The sequence below is a fragment of the Suillus subaureus genome, assembly GCF_016647635.1.
Source record: "Suillus subaureus strain MN1 chromosome Unknown BJ212scaffold_6, whole genome shotgun sequence".
Taxonomy (NCBI): Eukaryota; Fungi; Basidiomycota; class Agaricomycetes; order Boletales; family Suillaceae; genus Suillus; species Suillus subaureus.
The window spans coordinates 1,072,219-1,095,516 of record NW_024538562.1 but is presented as its reverse complement, the minus strand read 5'-3'; the positions used below and the strand labels follow the sequence as shown (position 1 = coordinate 1,095,516).

General features: G+C 44.7%; 3 protein-coding genes across 3 annotated transcripts; all 3 read right to left on the bottom strand.

Annotated features, from left to right (window-relative positions):
- Nucleotides 1-629: 629 nt before the first annotated feature.
- Nucleotides 630-1,499, bottom strand: BJ212DRAFT_1477738 (uncharacterized protein; the record flags this gene model as incomplete). The annotated part of the gene is made up of 2 exons (XM_041339597.1): nt 630-1,138; nt 1,385-1,499. 2 exons carry the CDS (start codon nt 1,497-1,499, stop codon nt 630-632), a joined length of 624 nt encoding a protein of 207 aa, XP_041196645.1.
- A 13,278-nt stretch (nt 1,500-14,777) lies between these two features.
- BJ212DRAFT_1251053 (uncharacterized protein) lies at nt 14,778-14,954 on the bottom strand (the record flags this gene model as incomplete). The annotated part of the gene is made up of 1 exon (XM_041329715.1): nt 14,778-14,954. A coding segment is annotated over one exon (177 nt), but the record flags the coding sequence as incomplete, so codon positions are not given.
- A 5,801-nt stretch (nt 14,955-20,755) lies between these two features.
- On the bottom strand, nt 20,756-21,003 carry BJ212DRAFT_1477733 (uncharacterized protein; the record flags this gene model as incomplete). Its single annotated transcript, XM_041339596.1, has 2 exons — nt 20,756-20,869; nt 20,926-21,003. 2 exons carry the CDS (start codon nt 21,001-21,003, stop codon nt 20,756-20,758), a joined length of 192 nt encoding a protein of 63 aa, XP_041196643.1.
- Between the last annotated feature and the right edge of the window lie 2,295 nt (nt 21,004-23,298).

The window sequence follows — 23,298 nt, the reverse complement described above, 5'->3', positions numbered from 1 at the left end:
GTGGGTAGTGTGTCTCTGGACTAGGACTTCTGACTGTAGATGGCATGGCTGCTTCAAGTGTCATTGAAGGCTCATTCACCACAGTAAAATATCTTGAGTTCCTTCAATCTACAGTGGTATGTCACTGATTCTAACTCTGGCAAGCACTGCAAAGCTGACATGACTTAGTTGCTAATGTGTTCACCTTATCCTGGACTTTTGTCTGTCCTTGTAATGGACAATATGAAAATCCATCATGGAGAGGGTGTTGTGGAGTTGATTGAAGCTTATGGTGAGTTGCTGTGTCTGATCTAGATGAGTTTGTGAACCATTGGGGATAGGTTTGCCTTGAGTATCTCCTGCCCTACTCCCCAGATCTGAACCAAATCGAAGAAGCTTCTTCAAAGATTAAGACCTTCATCTGTTGCTATCAGGACTACTTCCTTGCATCCAATAGTATCATATTTGACATGTATGAAGCCATGAGTATTGTTATGATGTCTGATGCAGCAGGGTACTTCATTCACACAGGATACTTTTAGTGACAGCAGTAGAATTACATCAAGTCCAATTGGAACTTTCAATACATGTATGACAGCAATATGAATCTATGTACTCAATTTATGGTCTGGTTCTCAATAAGCTAGGCTTCACATCTCTCCATTAGCCCACTGTGCAACTGCAACCTTCATTGCTGCAATCTTACCATTCTTGAATCCCATTTCTTTCAGCTCCAAAACAACAATGTATCTGATGGTCTGTGTTCCCATATATCCATTCTCCATGAGCTTGGCATGAATGTCTGGAGATAGGTTGTACACAGCACAAAAGTTCACAAGAGACAAGTCAGGGCCAGGCTGAGCAGAGATAGGAAGAACAGGGATATCAGCACTGTTGATGAGAGCATTGGTTTGACCAGGAGTGGTTGGCAAGGGTACTGATGCAGGCTGTAAGAATGAAAAAATGTCATTAGGAAGGTTGAAATTGATTGTTGGAACAGTTGATGCAGATGGGCCTGGTGTAGATTGAGCAGTGTTCTGTTCCACAAGATGTTGCTGAATCAAGGGTGCAGAGTTTGATAAGAGGTTAGAGGACAATGTATTGAATTCCTTATGGTTCAGTGGCTTGTTGAGTGTTGTGATAGGTGGTTTTTTGCAGCCTAAACAACAGACTATTCAGCAAGTGCACTCTCCATGTCATTACCTCATGTCACCAAAGCAGTGGCCCACACACTCAAGTGCCAATGACTTAGTGTGAAATGAGTGTTGTTATCTGGTAGGATACAGTGGCTCAAAAAACTGTCTGCATGTTTTGACATTTTTCACTATTGTTAAGAACCATGCTCAAGGGAGAGAGAGACTGACTCAGAGGGGCTTGGCCTCAGCTTGTACGCTGTGCCCCTTACCTGAGTATGTGCCCTTCATTTCAGAGGAAGTCCAATGATGGTCCAATGAAGTCCAGAGGACTTCTGGAGGCTGGCTACTCTGGTGGAGAGTGTGGGAGGACTTCCAGAGGAGCATGGGAAACATCTGGAGGAGCGCAGGAGAGTTCCGGAGGGATGCAGGAAATGCTCAGGAGAGTTTCCACTGCAAGGTAATACTTCTACAGGAAAACAGAATGGAAGGATAGGAGGTCTGGAGGACAGGAGGACAGGATGTCCAGAGGTCTGGAGTATGGAGGACAGGAGGTCTGGAGGTATGGAGGTATGGAGGACGGAATGTCCGAAGGTATGGAGGATGGAATGTCCGAAGGTACAGAGGGCGGAATGTCCGAAGGACAGGATGCCCGGAGGTATGAGGGACAGGATGTCTGGAGGTACAGAAGACAGGAGGTCCGGAGGTCCGGAAAGAATAGGGGCTACATCGGATGAAGTCTGATGCAGAAGCAAACAGAGGTAGACTACCCTAAGGTAGAGTTGGAGGGACAGGAAGTGGACCTAAGTCCAGAAAGAGGGTAAGTGCCAGAAAGGCAAGACTCTAGCCTAGGGAAGCAATCCCTAGACTTGGGACAGAGACATAGGGGACAAATCCGAAGGTCCAGAATTCCGGCCTAGGGAATCCTTCCCTAGGCCTTATGGAAAAGGACAAGACTCAGATGGACTGAAGTCCAGAAGATGATTGGCAAGTAGAACAGGAACTAAGATGAGAGAACAGGAACTAAGATGATATTTAGACTGAGGACTCTACTGTAGTTGTACAGGGGTTATATACTAGAGACTATCTGAGAGGATCAGTAAGCAAAGGAGTAAGGCTATGTACGAGCATGCAGAAACACATTGGTAAGTAAGACGGAACATAAGTAAATGAACTTGGAGATGAAACTAGTACAAGGATCAATCAGCAAGACAGAAACAGAGATAACCGGGAACCAGAAAGGGGGAGATGCCTAAATGGAGATAGGCACAGGATCTCGGACGGAGGGTGGGAATAGGTCTGGAGATAGTACAGTTAATATCTGGAGGTCTGGAGATCTGGGGATCCAGAAGGCAGGGCGGAAACAGGACTGAGATATGTGAGGTGGTGGATGTAGTCAGGAATCCGAGAGGAGGTAAAGTCCAGATGTCTTGCTGGATGGAATGTGCATAGGGTGGACAGGATAGGGGATCCAGGAATGAGTTGGATATGGGGTCCGGAAACAGGTCCGGAAAGCGTGGGAATATGATGGGATCTATGTCTGGCATATGGGATATGACAACTATCTATGATATTGTGTGAGAACTCACAAATACCTCAAGGACATGCTTATAGCACATTGTAGTGTGGCTTCAGGGCTTTCATTTGAGCCCTACACCGTGGGAATCGGTGGAGATATGGTAGAGATATAAGGCTTATAAAATGATGACTCATATGGACAGTTTTTTGAGTGCATATTAAAACTATATAAATCATTATTTATGACACCACAAAAATCATGCCACTATTATATAAATTATGAAGTGGTGTCATTATGTTATTTTATGACTATATCTAACTATATAAACCAGAATATCTCATGTATCATAGTCATAATCACCATGAAAGCCATCTCCTCTGCTCAAAGAGATAATATCCTCTCTCTGTCTTATGCTGGCCTCTCTGCTTGCCAAATTTCCTCTAGAAATGGAGTATGCAAGTCCACTGTGGCCAAGTTTATCAAAGAAAGCCACCCAGACAAGGAAAACTCTTGTGGAGGACATCCATCCAAACTTACCTCTACTGACAAAAGGGCTATTATCCAACATATCACTACAGGAAAGGCTGATAATGTTGTCCAAGCCACCCATTATATCAATTCCACCATCACTACTCCTGTCTCTTTACAAACTGTGAGGAATGTTCTCAAGGCAGCTCATCTCAAGGCAGTAACAAAGAAGAAAAAGCCTCTTCTCTCTATCAAACATAGGCAGAGAAGACTAGCCTTTGCCTTAGCTCATCAACACTGGACTGTAGAGGACTGGAAGCATGTTATATGGTCAGATGAGACCAAAATCAATAGGATTGGGTCAGATGGGAAGGTATATGTATGGAATATGTATGGAAAAAGAAGGGAGATGGCCTAACAGACAGAGAGGTTAATGGGACTGTCAAGTTTGGAGGAGGTTCTTTAATGGTATGGGGCTGTATGGGATGGAATGGTGTGGGAATGCTTGCTGAGGTTGAGGGGAAGATGAATGCTAAGCAGTATGTGGACATTTTAAATGACCACTTGCTGCCTAGCTTGGCAGAATCAGGGATTGATGAAGAAGATATCATTTTCCAACAGGATAATGATCCCAAGCACACATCCAGAAGAGCTAAGGAATGGTTTGAAGAACATAACATCAATGCTCTTGACTGGCCAGCACAGTCTCCTGATGTCAATGTCATTGAACATCTCTGGGGAACACTCAAGAAAAAGCTTTAAGCCTATGAAAACCCCCCTAAAGGAGTATGGGAGCTTTGGGAGAGAGTAGCAGTGGAATGGGGGAAGATCACAGCTGAGGATTGCCAGAAATTAATTGAGAGTATGCCTAGAAGGATAGAGGCAGTAATTAAAGCCAAGGGAGGTCATACAAAATACTAGAATACCTGGTTATTATTGTAAAATACTTGAGTCAAAAAACTGTCCACATGAGTCACCATTTTGTGAGCCTTGTATCTCCACCATATCTCCACCGATTCCCATGGTGTAGGGCTCAAATGAAAGCCCTGAAGCCATACTACAATGTGCTATAAGCATGTCCTTGAGGCATTTGTTTGTTCTCACACAATATCATAGATAGTGAAAAATGTCAAAACATGCGGACAGTTTTTTGAGCCACTGTATGTGCCCTTGATTTCATATGAGGTCTGATGATAGTCTGACAAAGTCCAGAGGACTTCTGGAGGAGTGTGGGAGAGTTCCAGAGGAATGCAGGAAGTGCTCAGGAGAGTTCCCACTGCAAAGTAATACTTCTACAGGAAACAGGATGGAAGGATGGGAGGTCCAAAGGTCCAGAGGACAGGAGGACAGGATGTTCAGAAGACAGAAGGACAGGAGGATAGGACATCTGAAGGTATGGAGGACAGGATGTTAAAAGGACAGGAGGATAGGATGTTTGAAGGTACAGAGGGCAGGATGTCCAAAGGACAGGAGGATATGACGTCCAAAGGTATGGAAAGAATAGGGGCTACATTGGATGAAGTCCAATGTAGAAACAAACCAAGGTAGACTACCCTAAGGTAGAGTCAGAGGGACAGGGATTGGACCTAAGTCCAGAAAGAGGGTAAGTGCCAGAAAGGTGGAGCTCCAGCCTAGGGAATCAATCCCTAGGCCTGATGGATAGGACAGACTTAGGTGGACCAAAGTCTGAGAGAGGATTGGACAAGTAGAACAGGATCTAAGATGATATTCAAACTGAGGAAGCTACAGGAGTATCTACAGAGGTTATATACTGGAGAATATCTGAGGAGATCAGTAAGCAAAGGAGCAAGGCTATGTACGAGCATGTGGAAACACATTAGTAAGTAAGACAGAACATAAGTAAATGAACTCAGAGATGAAGACTCATACAAGGTTCAATAAGCAAGATGGAACAAGAGGTAACTGAAAGCTGGAAAGGTGGAGATGTCTAAATGGGGATAGGTGCAGGATATTGGACAGAGGGCAGGAATACATCCAGAGATAGTTATGGTTAATATCTGGAGGTCTGGAGATCTGATGATCCAGAAGATGAGGTGGATATAGTCCAGAATCTGAGACAAGGTAAAGTCCAGATGTCTTGCTGGATGGAGTGTGCATAGGGTGGATGGGATAGGGTGGTACAGATCAGGCCAGCAGTGAGAATCTGGAGGTCTGGAGCTCAGGGGTAAATCCAGAGCGGAGTTGATCCTGCTGAGGTATGGAGTACACAGTGGAAGGGAATCTAGGAATGAGTTGGATATGGGGTCTGGACATTGTTACGGCGAACTAGGATGGGCACGACGACAGGTACTTGATAAGAGCACACCTGAAGCCGGATCGTGTCCTTACAAATGTAAGGTTCTTAAGACAAGCCAAAGAGAGTGTCTCTGACTTGAATATCGGTTTATCAGACAACTTAGGATTGGGGGTCCTAAGCAAAGGATAGTTCAGGTGAAGACCTAGTAGATTAAAGTGAAGTCTATCTAAGTACATGACCAGGTTTATATAGACGTAGGTCCTTTAGGGCAGGTTCGTACACGTCATCAGTCGAGTCAGAGATAAGGAGATGAGTCAGAGATAAGGAAACGTGGTAGAGATAAGGAAATGAGTCATCTAGTGACGGCACGTGGCGGTCGTGATGTAATACAGATCTAGAAGGTGTTCTGGTCTAGTGATGGCACAGCAAGGTGCGGTCATGATGTAATACACAAGTTATAGGAAAAAGAGATAGGGGGTAACCACGTTGTAACATTACCCCTTGTTTAAGGATGAAGTCACCAACTTCAATTATCTTGGTTAGCCCAGTAAACGGGGTCAGCGTCGTAGTTGGAATAAAGCAGGTCGTCCTGCTCCTCGGTGATGGTGGTTTGTGTCATTTCAGTGGCGTGGGTGATAGCATCTTGCTCAATCTCCCATCGAGCAAGGGCGTCATAGAAACCGATGTCAGTCCATACCAAAGGAATAACTGCTTCTCCCTTCAACTCTCTACAGAAGACCGATAAATGGCCTGGTGCGTATTCCTTGCAAACTCTGCAGTAATATGCAGGGCAGTTTTTATGACGGTGTCCGGCGACATGGCAGTTGCGGCATACGACATTGTCGATTGGCGGTGTTTTTACAACTGTGACAGAAGAGGACTGGTTTGGGGGAGACGGTGATCTTGATCATTTAAGCAGTGCTTTAGTGGGGGAGACAGACGCAGCTCGCTTAGTGGCGAGGCATGAGGATCTTCGTTTAAGTGGGAGTTGTCGTGTGGTACGCGTGATGGGGTCAGGAGAAGGAGAAACTGGTATGTTGAGTACAGTAATAGGAGGGATATTATCATCCTGATGCTCCACGGTAGTCATAGTAGGAGCTGGCGGTGGTACTGGAATGGCGATGTGAGGGGATGGTGGTCGCACGACAGGGTCGAGGGCAATGCGTTCAGTAACGATATGAATGGCCTCCCTAATAGTGTCTCTAGTTTCTTCAGGCAAAAGACGGATCGCAGTGTTGCGAATACATATGTGAAGGTGGCGGAAAATGGTCTGATGGCACTCATCATCAAGGAGAGTGGCGGTACAGTCAATAAGGCTGGCATCTCTAATAATCCTGATGATAAGGCCGCTTGATATCGCTCCCTGCTCTCCAAGGAGACAGTCTATTTCTATGGCATACTGTTGGGAGGTGATAGCGGACTCAAACAGAGCGCTAGTTTCCACCTGATCAATGACTGAGAAGTAGTCAGTGAGGACGGAGTCGTCGGTAAGGGTTAGGGTGGAGTCAGAAGCCGGTGGTGAGACTACGGGGGATGATGTGTGCTGGGCAAGATTGGCGGCAGTAGCGTTTTGATAATCAAGGAGCGTCAATGGGTGGGCGTTTCCTTCAGCGACAGTGTTCATAGCAGCGGTGAGTTCTTTGATGCGGAGGATACAGAGGCGTAGTCGTTCGATGTGGGACATTGTTAGAAAATCTACAGCCCATGGGCTTTCTTATAGGTGGTGAGGATGTTGGAAGCATTAGTGAGATTTCCTTCTGGAACCCACTTGTTGCTGGCGGAAGAATATCCTTTCCAGGATACGAGATAGCGTCTTCATTTACCCGTCCCTTTATGCGATAAGATCGCATCAATTTCATATTCTTCTTCATTATCGATGATATCAGGAGGTGGGTCATGGAAATTCGGCCCATGAACCTCTGTTTCATGATAGGACGATAGCTTGGAAGCATGGAATGTGGGGTGAACTTTCCACTGCGGAGGTAGTTGGAGCATGAACGTGATGGGGGAGAGGACGGCGGTGATCGGGAAGGGGCCATATCTTTTGGGCACAAGCTTCCATGATGGTAGCTGAGTGATCAGATTTTTTCCAGATAACCAAACCTTATCTCCTACTTTCCACGGGTGGTACTTCTGTCCATGAGTTCGTTCCGCCATCCGTTGCATAGCAAGGTTGTGGCATGAGAGGGCTTCTTCTCTAGACTTTTGGAGGGAGAGGAGTCTATCCTCTGCTGCGGGAATGGTAGAGCTAGGGAGAGTATGAGGGAGGGCTCATGGTTCGTAGCCCATCATCAAGAAGAAGGGTGATGCGTTGTGAGAATCATGTTTTTGGTGATTGTGCACAAATTCTGCCATTGGAAGGTGTTCAACCCAGTCTTCTGGGTGATTCCAGCAGTAGATTCGAAGATACATCTCGAGCTCTTGGTTGAGTCGTTCAGTCTGGCCATCGGTCTGGGGGTGATACGCGGTAGATGCCACTATGTCATATTTCAAAAGTTTGGCGAGGGCTTGTGAGAACTTGGATACGAATTGTGGCCCTCGATCAGAAATGACTTTTTCATGCAGACCGAATCGTCGATAGACGTATTTAAAGAATTTCTTGGCGACTCCTTCTGAAGTGATGGTTTTTGTGCAAGGGATAAGAATTACCCCCTTTGTAAGGCCATGGTCGACCACGACCATTACAGAATCAAAGCCGGCGCAGGGGGGAAGATCAGTGATGAGATCAACAGAGACCTGCGTGAATGGAGCTGTGGCGACAGAAGGAATGGGGACTAAGGGAGGGGTCATTGGGTGGGTATTGGATTTCATCTGCTGACAAAGGGCGCAACCCTCAACGTATTTACGGATATAAGTGCCCATTGAGGGCCACCAGAAATCACGTTTGACCAATTCTTCTGTTTTAAAATGACCGGGGTGATCAGCAGTGGGGTGGTCATGACATCGCTCTAGAATGAGATGCCGCCCAGCAGGACGGACGTAGGTGCGGTTTTTATAGTAAAGGATATCATCCCTTATCGTCCAATCGGCGAGTGCAGATTTCATTGGGGGAAGGGACAGGCCATCTAAGGCATCTGAGGCGGCAGTGAAGATGGGGTCTGGGTCGGAAGGGTCAGGGTTGGCGAGTGTGGTCATGAGCTCGACATCGAGGAGCCTGACAAACATGGAATCAGGGAGAAGGGTTTCATTTTCATTGTCATGGGAGGAGTCAGGTCCATGATCAGGATGGCGAGAGAGAGCGTCCAGGGCAACGAGTTTAGTTCCGGCGACGTAATGAAGTACAATATCATAGCATGACAGAATTAATTGCCATCGAGCTTGTCGACGAGTTAGCTTCTGCGCAGTTCAGAAATATAGGAGGTTCTTGTGGTCCGTGAATATGATGACTGGATGAGCGTTCCCTTCTAGATAATGGCACCACTCAGTGAGAGCGCGAATGACTGCGAGGAGTTCATGATCGAAAATCTGGTAGTTACGTTCTGCTGGGTTCAAGGTCTGTGAAAGATATCCACATGGGTGATAGACACCGTTGTCATCGGTTTGAAGTAATACTGCGCCGGTAGCGACCAAGGATGCGTCGGTTGCAACCGCAAATTGTTTACTAGGGTCTGGATTCCGAAGAACTGGTTGCTTTAGAAAGCATTCTTTCAGGGTCGAGAAGGCAGACGAGCATTGCTCCGTCCAGAGGAATTTGATGTTTTTCTTGGTAAGGTCGATCAAGGGTCGGGCGATGTCAGAATAATGGGAGATGAAGTTTCGATAGAAATTGCAAAATCCCAGAAATGACCAGACTTCTTTTACGGTCGTAGGAGTAGGCCAGTCCCGAATGCCATTGGTCTTGGCGTTGTCCATCGCTACACACCCAGGGCGGATTATCATCCTGAGGTACTCTACTTCTTGAGCATCAAACGTGCATTTCTCCGGTTTGAGGAAGAGTCTTTCCTGTCGAATTCTGTCAAGGACGCGTTGCGTACATTCATGGTGGGAAGTGAGGTCATTGGAAAAGATCAAAATATCGTCCATGTAAATGATGAGCCAACCTTCATTTATTTCTTGCTGAAATGTTTTGTTCATATATGCCTGGAAAGTAGCAGGGGAATTGCAAAGGCTGAAGAACATGACGTTTGGCTCAAAGAGACCATATTCAGTAGTGAAGGCGGCTTTCCATCGATCGTCCAGATGAATGCGGATGTTGTTGTACCCTGAACGGACGTCCATCTTGGTGAAGTATTTGGCACCGTGTAACTGAGCAACTAGGGAGAGTGGTAATGGGAGTGGATAAGCGTTTTTAACCGTCCACTTGTTGATGTACCGGTAGTCCTGGCAGGGGCAAAGATCTCCACTCTTCTTTCCTACAAAGAAGAAACCGCTAGCCTGCGGCGACTTCGACTCGGAGATGAACTCTTTTTTCACGTTCTCATCGATGAATGCTTTGACCGCTACATGCTCTTTCTCTGATAATGGGTATACCTTGGACGTTTTGGGAATAAAACCGGATTTAGTTTCTATTCGATGATCTATCCCAGGTCATTTGGGAGGTAACTGATTCAGACCATCCTTTGCGAAGATATCGGCGAAGTCGTGAAGGTAGGAGGGAACGAGTTCTTCAAAAGACTTCTTCTTTGCTCGAGCCCAGCAGCTAATGCAAACTGTTGGGCCTTGTTGCTGGTCTTGATGTACTCGGTGGGTCGTGTCAGGGGCGTAACCGTGGTTCTTTGTTCTGCGATGCTAGTCCCATCCTTTGTTAACGAAGTGTCTAATGAGACATTGGCGAATACCCAGAGCTCTGTGGCATTGACGGGATACTCAACCAAAAATTCGTCATCTTCTAGATGATACATAGAGATTTCTCGCACGGGTGGTGCATCATCTGTTGTCCATACATCTTCTTTGGTATTGAAAGAGTTGTCATCGTCATCAGGAATTGGGTCAAGGTTAGGTAATGATGGTGGGGTTTCTTCGTCAGGGATTTCCTCTATAGTGGCTTGTGGCGTCGGCTCTCTAGGCTTGGTGGCTTGTCCCAAGGGAGACGACTTTGGCAGCACTACGACAGGGGTCGGGTTTATCTCTTGACTCGTCCATTTCGATTTCAGAAATAGGGGGGGGAGTCCATTCTTCTTTTGTTCATTATCAACATCTTCTTCAACCAAGTTGCTCTTCTCCGTTCTATGGAGTTCCAGCGTCTCTGCTTTCCATCATATTACTGGGTCCATAGCACGTAGCCATGGGATCCCTAGTAAAATCTGATCACGCCGACCGAGTCGCGTGATGTTGAACTTTCCTATCATGGATCATTCATCTATCTTGACAATAAGGACGCAATATCGGGTGATAGCGCCCCCCTTCGCATAACTTCCATCTGCAGTAGTAACTCAAAATGGTTTTGATAGTTTGTGCGTTCGGATTCTGTGAGTCTTGACAAACTCTTCGGAGATAAAGGTTCCGGCAGCGCCGGAGTCAACAACGGCTGTTGTTTCGACAGTTTTCAGACGAGTCTTTGAAATAAGGGAAATGGGAACGCGAAGTTCCTTTCTGATTCCAATACTTTGTACAAGTCTAACGGGTACATCGGAAAATACTGACATTGATCCAGTCTTCCACATCAAAAATCCTCGGTGATACAACGGATCGTTGTGTCTTCATCTTCGCTGTCGCTTATTTCTTCTCGGCAAACAGGAATCTTCTTCTTCTGTGGGCATGCTCTGGTCATATGCCCCTTCTGGTGACACGTGAAGCATAATCCCTTCTTCATGTGGTCACTTCTCTCGGCTTCTGTGAGCCTGTCTACCTCCATGGCATTTGGATTGTGTCGATCAACAGAGGGTCTGGGTACATAGCGATGTCCTGTCGGTTTGGTGGTGGTCCACTGGTTTAATCGGTACGCGGCACCTCTCTGGTAGTTACTGTCAAGTCTAGTAACTGCGGCGATGTATTTGTCGAAGTCTGAGGGAATGGTTTCCATCTGAAAGACGGAATTGACGATTCCTTTCTTTAACCCGTCATTGAAGAATGTAATCAAGATGGCGTCTTGCTTTACGGAAGCTTGTGCAGCAAGCGTCTTGAAACTGGAGACGTAGGAGGCGAGGTCACCGGTCTGCTTCAAGGTTCGGAGTTTGTTCATGGCGGTACCAATAGCATCGGCCGGTACAAAAGCCTCTTTGAACTTCATTTCAAAGTTCGCAAAAGTTCCATAGGACTTTGAGGAGGAGTTATCAACTTCAGTGTAGAAAGTGAGCGCCCAACCCATGGCGCTATTTTCTGTCATATATGTGAGAGCGGTGATAACCTTCTTCTCGTTGGTGTTGTAGATTGTAGCATTAAGCACAAAATACGCCTTGATAGCATACAACCATCGTAAAGCCTGGTGAGGGCTTCCATCATAGGTTGATGGAGCTCCAGCTTTCAATTCTGGAGTGTTGGGGACGGTGGACATCCTGATCGTTCTGGTCTAGTGATGTTTCTGGTTCAGGGGAACATTGATCATTCTCTTGCTGAGTTCTTTCTGAGATCTGTAACCTCTCTGATGGAGAGGGTTGGTAGATGACTTTAATCTTTTGTTATGGCGAACTAGGATGGGCACGACGACAGGTACTCGATAAGAGCACGCCTGAAGCCGGATCGTGTCCTTACAAATGTAAGGTTCTTAAGACAAGCCAAAGAGAGTGTCTCTGACTTGAATATCGGTTTATCAGACAACTTAGGATTGGGGGTCCTAAGCAAAGGATAGTTCAGGTGAAGACCTAGTAGATTAAAGTGAAGTCTATCTAAGTACATGACCGGGTTTATATAGACATAGGTCCTTTAGGGCAGGTTCATACATGTCATCAGTCGAGTCAGAGATAAGGGGACAAGTCAGAGATAAGGAGATGAGTCAGAGATAAGGAAACATGGTAGAGATAAGGAAATGAGTCATCTAGCGACGGCACGTGGCGGTCGTGATGTAATACAGATCTAGAAGGTGTTCTGGTCTAGTGATGGCACAGCAAGGTGCAGTCATGACATAATACACAAGTTATAGGAAAAAGAGATAGGGGGTAACCACGTTGTAACAGACATAGGCTCAGAAGACATGGGAATATTATGGATTGTGGGTCTGGATTGTGGGATATGACACTCTGTTGCTTACTGATCCTCTCAGATATCCTCTAGTATATAACCCCTGTATAACTCTTGTAAAGTCCTCAGTCTGAATATCATCTTAGTTCCTGTTCTATCTGGACTTTGGTCCACCTAAGTTCTGTCCTATCCATTAGGCCTAGGGATTGATTCCCTAGGCTGGAGCTTTGTCTTTCTGGCACTTACTCTCTTTCTGGACTTAGGTCCAATCCCTGTCTTTCTGACTCTACCTTAGGGTAGTCTACCTCTGTTTGTTTCTACATCAGACTTTGTCCAATGTAGCCCCTATTCCTTCCAGACATCCTGTCCTGTCCCTTGTACCTCCAGATATCCTGTCCTGTCCTGTGTACCTCCGGACGTCTTGTTCTCTGGACCTCCTGTCCTTCATACTTCCAGACCTCTGGGCCTTCTATCCTTCTATCCTGTTTCCCATAGAGATATTACCTTGGGGTCTCTCCACTTCCTGTGCAGTGGGAACTCCTATGAGTATTTCCTGTACTCCTCCGGAACTCTCCCATGCTCCTCCAGAAGTCCTCCTGCACTCTACCAGAGTAGCCAGCCTCCAGAAGTCCTTTGGACTTCATCTGAAATGAAGGGCACATACTTGTGTAAGGGGCACAGTGTATGAGCTGAGGCCAAGCCCCTCTGAGTCAGTCTCTCTCTCCCTTGAGCATGGTTCTTAACACTTATAGGAATCAATCCTTAAGTCTCAGAGGTTTGATATGAGTTGAGGGAACTTAGGTCTGGAAGATGGAATAAGCAGAACTAATGTGATATTTGAACTGAGGTGTTATAGTGATGTACAGGAGGTTATATGCTCTAGGTAACTAATAGAATGGTCAGTAAGCAGAGTCTGAGGCTATGTATGAAGCATATGAAAAGTCTATTGGTAAGTCAGCCTGAGCAAAGAAAATGAAACCAGAAATGAAATAGAGGTAACAGATCAGTAATCAGGGCAGAAGAGTATACAACCAGATAGCCAGTACAGGAGAAAGTCTAAATGGAGATGAGCACTGGTTCTGGGTTCAGAAATGAAGGATAGACATGGATGGGAATTAGGTGTGGATTGGATCTGAGATCTGGATCTGAAGATCCAGACATGTAGAATATGACAGGTCTGCCATTTCAAAAGGTGTGCCCTGGCATACTTGAATTGCCTGCTACTGACTGAATAGCATTGACATGATCCATGAACTGTACACTGTTTCAAATGAAAATAAGGGAGCATGAGAAGGGATATTGATGTTAACATCAAGATGTAAGAGAAGTGCAATAAGAGGGCAGGTGGGATGATCCCAAGCAGTGACACTGATGTCCACACTATTGATACCCATCATCTTGGTCCAAGGAATATGAAAGGACAGTTGACATACATTGTGAGAGTCTTGTATGGCAATGAGAAGAACATAGCAGGAGATGTGTTTGATGGTGTCAAAGGTATTTGGACTAGGAATTAGAAGCTCACCAAGACTTGAGATGGTGTTAGAATGTGGAATAGTATGGAAAGGGATTAATGGTCCTACCAACAACAAGACCAAAAGGCTATGCAAGCAATAGCAAACACCACTATGTTGAACAAGTTTGATAAATTGAGGCCCTGTCCCAATTGGACAAGAGCATCTAGTGTGACTAGAAGACATTGGGCCTATTTTGAGTTGGGAGGGACTAGATGCATGAGGCTGCACTTCACATGATGCAAAAGAGGGGAGTTGGAGCCATTCCATGGTACACCATTGACAACATGCCAAAAATGTAGGCCAGAGAGTCAATTGCTGGTGGTGCTGTCAGAAATGAAGCCCACAGAATGAAGGTGGATGATAAATTCACAGACACTGGCATGTGTTGAGTCTCTGGGATAAGATATTTGTTAGAGTATTGGGTGAAGTGAAGAAGTCCTGCACCATAGTTGCTTCAGGTGTTCTCATCAAGGGAGTGAATGAGGATGAAGAACATTTTGAGGATGTCTGACTTGGGGAAGGGTTGTTCTATGTGGCTCATGTTGAGAATTGGAACCATGAGGGGTGGTCCAGAGGAAGACACATTCACTGGCAAATACATGTGGATGATGAGCTGAGGGAATGATGGAGGCATCTTTGTGAGGTTTATGTAGAATTCTTATTCATCTGTCAGAATGCTGCAGCTTTGCGGACTTTAACAGAGTCTAAACACCAAGGGTCATCTGGGATGTTAAAAATGAACTCAAGCTCAGGATTGGGATTAAATTCCATAGGTGATAAAGGGAGAGAGTTTTTTTAGGGATAGGAATTCAAAAAGGTAGACAGGATGAAGGTCCTGGGAGGATGCCTCATGAAATAGGGTCTGCTAAGTTGATACTGGTGTGAACATATATAAGAGATATTGAGAGATCTACCACACAAAGTGTAGCTTCTATGCATTTAATACATGTGTTGGAGGTGAGGTTCAAACAATGGCCTTTATGGAAGGCACTGATGGCACCTTTGTTATCACTGTGAATGAGTATGTATATCAGCATTGAAAATGCCAAAGGAGGAAGTGACTGCAACAGTGAATTCAATTACAATGATCTCTAGCCACCTGATGTCATGCCAAATTGAGTCATGCCAACCATCTGAAGTAGTCCATGCCTCCCAGAGTCTGTTACAGTGGATGCATTGACCCAAATATTGTAATCCTGAGTGGGTGTCATATGCCATTCCGGACTCTCAACTCTAAATCCGCTTCTCTGGATATCCGGATCTCAAATGATCTGATCTATCTTTATCTCCCTTCCAGAATCCAAACCCTATATCAGTGCCCAACCCCATTTAGACTGCCCCTGTCTCCAGACTCTGGTTAACCATGTTTCCCTTTTGATTATTGATCCATTACATACATTTCATTTCCAGTGTTCATTATTTGTGATCCATCCTACTTACTAATATACTCTGCATATGCTTCGTACATAGCCTTTATGTTTGCTGACTGATTCCTATATGATACCTACAGTATATAAACCTCCTGTAACTCTTGGAAATACTCCAGTTCGAATATCATCTTAGTTCCTGCTCATTCCTGTGTCCTCTGGACTTGAGATAAGTCTCTTGTCATATTCCAAGTCTTAGGATTGCATCCTAGACTACATTTCCGACTCTACCTTAAGGGTAGTCCATCCTCTGTTAGTTTCTAGTCTGGACTTCGTCCAGATTAGTCTTATCCACTTGCCCAGGTAATATCCGGACGTCTGTTATCCGCCCTAGTCAAATCCCGGAAACTCCGGATGACTGTTCTAGCCCCTGGAAATTAAGGGCACATACTTGGGAAAGGGGCACAGTGTATGAGCTGAGGCCAAGCCCTTGTGATCCGACCCCCTTGAGCACATGACCTTAACAGTGGGAGGTCTTGAGGAGAGAAGGTAAGGACTATGGTTGTACTTGAGTAGATTTGTCATATCTGCATATCTGGATCTCAGATCTGACCCTTATCTCATCTCAGATCCACATCTTATCTCCCTCCAACATCTCGTCATTCAATCTGTCCACTCATCCGGTCCAGTCCACAACTCATCTGAATCCACAACCAGTGCTCGTCTCCTTTCAGTAACCCCCTAACTCTGGTATTTCGGTTATCTGTATATCTGTCCTGCTCCCTGATCCACTACCTATGTTTCATTTCCATTTCATGATTTGTGATCCATTTCTACTTACCAATAGACTATCCACATGCTTTGTACATAGCCTTGGACTCTGCTGATTGATCATTCCATTAGATACCTATAGTATATAACCTCCTGTAACTTTCTGTAGTACCTCAGTTCGAATATCATCTTAGTTCTACTCATTCCCATCCTCCAGACTTGAGCATCTCTACTCTTGTCACCCTCCGAGACTTAAGATTGATTCCTATAGTCTATCCGTATCCGCCTCTGTCTCCAACAGTCTATTACTGTTAGTTTCTAGTCTGGACTCGTCCATATTAGCCCTACGATACCTATCCCGCATCCAGAAGTCATCCGGATCTGTTACGATACTTGTCCAACCTTGTGGACATGTTAGTCTTGCCTTCCTGAAATAAGGGGCAATACTCAGGTAAGGGGCACAGCACACGAGCTGAGGCTGAAGCCCTTTGGATCCAGTTATCCCTTGAGTATGACCTTAACAAGATTGAGCCACCACTTAAGGTCAGATCTAACCAATTTCTGCATATAGTGAGGGATGAAGTCCACAGGAAAGTTTGCAATCTACTGGTATAGTGCAGATAGGTAAGAGCAGCTGTGCAGGAACACAAAAGCACAGCAAGTAAAAGTGCCACTGATCTTTTCAGCTGCTTTCTTGGGAACCTAGCAAGAGGAGTAGGAAGGAATCAAGGTGATGGATATATTTGAGATGTTTCATCTCTGGAAGAGCAATAGTGCAAGCAGGAAAATCAAAATATAACCAACATAGACCTGTACATTAGCAAAGTCAGATCCTTTGCTTTTGTGCCAGGGTATGTTGATAGGACCAATATAGTTCTTGGCTGATTTGATATTGTAGTGGTACCGAAAGAGAACACTGTTGGAGATACCAACAAAAGGACCATCTGGGTCTGAAACTCAGACAATGAGGAAATTGTTGACTCATTTCCATGTGAGACCAATGTCCATATGGTTCCAGATGTCCAGTAGCATTGGCCCCTTCCTCTTGGATACCAGCTGCAGAGAATGTGCCAAAAGGGAGGTTATGATCTATATAGAAGAGATCATGGAAATGCACCACCAAGTAGCATTGTTATGAACTAGGATAGTTCTAACACTAGACAACTCAATAAGAGTTAGGACCTCTAGTGAGAATCAATACATCTTGCATATGCAAGATATTCAGCTTAAGACAAGATGAAGAGAGTGTCTCTAACTTGAGATAAGATTCAGACAACTTAGAATTGGAGGTTCTAAGTAAAGGAAGTTCCAGGTAAAACCTAGTAAGATTAAAGTGAGGAAATACAAGCAGTAACTATGTGCTTAAATAGGTCATATAGTGTATACAGATTGAGATGAGATAGGTAAGTACAAAGTACAAGAAGGGAAGGCATAGCAATGTGTAAGCTATGATGTAAATGAGGCACATCATCAATGATGTATGAGACACATAGACAAATCATCTAATGGCAGCAAGATGTGACACACAACATAATACAAGTATTGTAAGCAAAGGCAATGGTAAGCAAAAAGGAGAAAATAAGTAGGGGTGCACAATGACTGTAACAGCATTTGTGATCCAGAAGGATTGAGATTGTGTGATAGGTACTCTCTAGATGTTAGAGAGACTGCTTGAGTGCATGGATGAGCAGATGTAACCTGTGACAAGGTAAGCAAAGATGCTTGAAAGGAAGGATTAATGGAGGATCAGGAGTAGAAGGTGAGCATTTGGATTGCTCAAAAGGACTGCTGTGAGTGGTGGCATTTGTGAATAGATCAGAGGGGATCTGGGAGAGAATGGTATATATCTGGACTGCCCAGACAATGCACTCCTCAGCAATTTTGTTGTGAGGTCATATAGAGAATGGTAGTGGAATGGGGGAGTGCATGAGAAGAAAGGAAATGAAGGGAGGACTGTCATATCCCACAATCTGGACTCACATTTCATCATATTCCCATGCCTTCTGAGCCTATGTCCAGACCCCACCTCATATCCAACTCATTCCAAATTCTCCCTCCACTGTCTGCTCTACACCTCAGCAGGATCAGCTCCACTATGGAATTACCCCTGAGCTCCGGACCATCAGATCTCCACTGCTAGCCTGATCTGTGCACCCCTATCCTGTCCACCATGTGCACCTTCCCACTAGCAGGACATCTAGACTTTATCTCATCTTGGATTCTGGACTATATCCATCTCCTCATATCCTGGTCCTGTATCCATCTCATCTTCCAGATCCTCAGATCTCTGGACCTCTGGATATTGACTGTACAGTATAGGACCAGTCCTTTGCCCACCCCCACTCCTTTACCCACCTCAGGCAAAATTTATTATTTCTTCATTTTTTCATATTAACATATAGGAAGATAGTAAAGATGAGGCCTCAATGGACGTTTGTATAGCATATGATGAAGAATTGATGTCCACAATGTTGTGCATGACACAAATCAGTTGATTTTTCCATCCTGAATGAATTTTGTTGAAAGCCATAGTATATCAATGATTTTTTTTGAGAAAAAGTGGCTGGTACAATACAATGTATATACTTTGAACATCATTTTCACCTGCAACATATTTGTGAATACCTCCTTTGTTCCTTCTATAAAGTACATAGATTGAACAATGGTAGTTTTCAAAGGTCTTATCTTGGGGAGCTGGTCACACATAGTTCTCAAACTATTCAACTCTCGAACTCTAAACTTAATCACACAGCATATTACTGACAAGTGGCAAAGCCATGGTAGGATGAGCAAAATCTAATACAAAAAAGGCAGATTCTACAAGAAGAACATGATATGATTATGGCCTGAGCAGTGGCCATTTACCAGGCTAAGCTTGAAAAGGAACCTACAGAGGAGAAAAAAGGAAGATGAATGGTTTGCCAGGAAGTCAAGAAGGCATATTTCACAGAGACAGGAAGAGTCATAAAACTCAGTGATAGGACACTTGCAAATCTGGCAAAAGGTGGTAGGAGGCTCAGTGACTTAAATGCAGAGAAAGGTTGGCTCACCCCAGAGGAGACAGAGAGAGTAATAGAGTATTCCATTGAGATAGCACATCAAGGATTCCCACTCAGCCACAAATGACTCAAGGAACACATTGATGAGATTCTGCATGCTCGACTTGGTGGTAAATTTCCTAAAACAGGTGTTGGCAAAAACTGGACAGATCATTTCATGGAGAAGCATTCAAACAGGTTGGGCACCTACTATGTTTGAGGTCTTGATAGTGCCTATGGCCATGCTGTTAACCCTGCCACAAAAGAGGCATATTTTAGTCTTCTGCATGATACTTTGTCTAAAGGAGATGGTGGAAAACCAATCAAGCCCCATTGCATTTGGGCATTTGATGAGTCTGGTTTCCAAGGAGCTGATGAGGGAAAGGAACAAGTGATAGGAGCAAGTGGTGCCCATACCATATATGAGCAACAAAGTGGGAGCAAGGAGCTGACAACTGTCATTGTCAGTATCTGTGCTGATGGAGAGACAGCACCACCTTGTGTTATCTTCAAAGGAAAAGGTTATCACATGAACTGGTGTCAAGAAAACCCTGCTAATGCATCATAAGCACTCTTGGCCATTGGTCCTACTAGTGATCCTACTAAAACAGTCCTTTAGCCTTGGATATTCTGCAAAAGGATGGACTGATGGCAAGCTTGGACTACTCTGGATCCAACACTTTGATAAACATACTTGAGGCAAAGCCAAAGGCTCTGCATGACTTCCCCTGGTTGATGGTCACTTGTCTCACTACACACGAGCTTTCTTAGAACATGCATGCACACATAACATTCATGTCTTGTGCTACCCATTGTAGAGACTTGCATCTCTATATCACTGCTATAGGATGATATACCACTCCTTCCCACTGATACTCCAGTCCTGATCCTCAGGATAAGTCACTTGTGCTATCATGCAGCTGCTGCACGCATGCAAATGCACTTGCATGTCCTGTGTGCCTGCTCTAGGTCCTCCACTCCAGTCCATCCACCCATCCATGTCCTCACTAAAGTCCACTGGTGCATTTTTATTGTATTCTTATCACTCTGACATATCTTCTGGACTGATTATGGCACTATAAATGCACACACACATGCTTAAGTGCCATTACATACAGATATCACTACCTACTTACTTCACTTCCATGCTACAAGCGACGCCTAGCACTCAATATAGAGAAGGGACTTATAGTTTTTTAGAAATATGATCCTAGCACTCCCCACCTCTGTGTATTAGCAGTAGTTTGCACATTAGAGAAAGTTGAAAGCTCCCAAAAGTTGGAATTTGTATGCTACCTGCTTAGACACGATCGCTTTGTGCCAGTTTGATTCCTTCTTCACTGGATTTAGTTTCCAGATAGCTCTTGCCTCTATGCTTTAGACCCCCATTGCACATGCTGTGTTTCCACATGCATGCTCTTACTTCCTATCGCCCCAGTGCACTTTCGCACACACCTTGACCACGCTTCTCCCAGCATTTGCGCTTCACAAATCCTCTAGTGCCCATTTGGTTTCAGAGTCTCCCTCAGTCATCTCAAGGACTCTCTCTCAGTAGCTGTCCTTTAGGCTGAGTTCTGTCTCACATCCAGGTCTTGCTGTAGAGTTCCCCTAGTAGCAGTCTGTTTCTCCTATAGTCCAAAGTCCTCACCTTCACCATCTCATAGCACCCATATTTACCAGGGTCTTGACATTGTTGTCTTCAGCAGGCTGAAAGCTTGCTGGGCAGAGGAGAAAGCCCAATGGCAAAGGGAACATGGTGAAGAGCTTTCAAAGCAAAACTGTTTAGCTATCTATGGACATGCTCACAACCATGCACTCACAACAGAGCTTATCAAAGCTGCATTCAAGAAGACAGGGGTCCACCCTTTCAATCCAGATGTTGTTATGGAGGAAGTCATGGTGCCAAATCAAGAGACATCATGTCATGGTCACCTGCCACTTGTTCAGACGACACCAGTCTACATTGTGTCTCAATTGATTCAGAGGGCAACTGAAGTGCTATCTAGTCCAGCATGACCTGAGTCAGGCCTGAACCAATATTCATAATCTGCACAAATGGCAGTCAATAGCTTAGTGACAACATCTGCAGCATTCCTGTTTACCTTGAGTCCTATCTGCTTGACATCTGAAATACCTATGTACATGCCACAGACAGTATCGCCACTGCAGTACAAATGGTATGGGGAATTTTTAAACCATCCTGCCATGACCACAGCAGAGCACAAACTCCAAGTTGCCTTGCTGGAGTCAGAGCAATTGTTAGGCTCGCATGCTCAAGGGGGTCGGATCACAAGGGCTTGGCCTCAGCTCGTACGCTGTGCCCCTTTCCCGAGTATGTGCCCTTAATTTCCGGGGGCTAGAACAGTCATCCAGAGTTTCCAGGATTTGACTAGGGCAGATAACGGATGTCTGGATGTTACCTGGGCAAGCGGATAAGACTAATCTGGACGAAGTCCAGACTAGAAACTAACAGAGGATGGACTACCCTTAAGGTAGAGTCAGAAATGTAGTCTAGGATGCAATCCTAAGACTTGGAATATGACAAGAGACTTATCTCAAGTCTGGAGGAACAGGAATGAGCAGGAACTAAGATGATATTCGAACTGGAGTATTTCCAAGAGTTACAGGAGGTTTATATACTGTAGGTATCATATAGGAATCAGTCAGCAAACATAAAGGCTATGTATGAAGCATATGCAAAGTCTATTAGTAAGTAGGATGGATCACAAATAATGAACACCAGAAATGAAATGTATGTAATGGATCAATAATCAAAAGGGAAACATGGTTAACTGGAGTCTGGAGACAGGGGCAGTCTAAATGGAGTTGGGCACTGATATAGGGTTTGGATTCTGGAAGGGAGATAAAGATAGATCAGATCATTTGAGATCCAGATCTTGGATCTGGATATCCGGAGAAGCGGATTTAGAGTTGAGAGTCTGGAAGACAGCAATGCAAGGAGGAATCTAAGTGTCAAATGATTGGCTTACAGGCAGCATCAGTCCTACAGGTCAGATACTGTGATCAAGTACATGGTCAGCTTGCAGTGCAGGAAGAAAAAGCAGGGAGGAGAAAGGGTACAAGGCTCATCAGTGATGGCTTACCTCATATGCTCACTGGTGATGTCTTCATGGCACAGGTTATCACACAAAAATGCCATGGAGGCAGAAGCCAGAGAAAAAGAGATCAGGGCCAAGAGAAGAGCAGAACATTCTGAAGAGCTCGCACATTGGAAAACAGAGGAGATAGAGCGGAAAGAACAAAACCAAGCAACAAGAGCAATTTTTGAGACACAGAAGGCTGAGTGAGAAGCAGAATGAGATTTGGCAAAGTTGGAGAAATGGAGACCACAGTGGAACAAACTGAAGATGGGAGCAATCAAGAAACCTGTGTCAAGGCCAGAGTGAGCTCAGCCTGAAGTTTATGAGAGTGAGCAAGAAGATGATGGGGAAGAAGATGATTAATCTCACAAGTGTGTTTAATCTTATCATTGCCTTTTGGATTACAAATTTATGGTGTTGCATGATGTGACATCTAAATCGAGGTGGGCAAAGGACTGGTAAAGTCAAAGATAATGCTGTTTTCAATGATCTTGCTACAACATACTAACATCGTCATTGATAGCTCTCAAAAAATTATCATAGTATTTACATGTGCATTGGAATATTACTGTCTACTACAATTTTCGAAAAAATGAGTTATTATGAAGTGGGATGCATTTCAAAATGTGGTGGGCAAAGGACTGGTCCTATACTGTAACTATCTCCAGACCTATTCCCACCTTCTGTCTGATATCCTGTACCTATCCCCTTTCAGACATCTCTGGCTTTCCAGCTTTTGGTTACCTCTTGTTCCATCTTGCTTATTGATCCTTGTATGAGTCTTCATCTCTGAGTTCATTACTTATGTTCCATATTACTTACTAATGTGTTTACACATGCTCATACATAGCCTTACTCCTTTGCTTACTGATCCTCTCAGATATCCTCTAGTATATAATCCCTGTACATACTCCTGTGGTTTCCTCAGTTTGGATATCAACTTAGACTTACCCAATCTTCTCTTGGACTTTGGTCCACCTAAGTTCTGTCCTATCCATCAGGCCTAGGGATTGATTCTCTAGGCCAGAGCTTTGCCTTTCCGGCACTTACCCTCTTTCCAGACTTAGGTCCAATTCCTGTCTCTCCAACTCT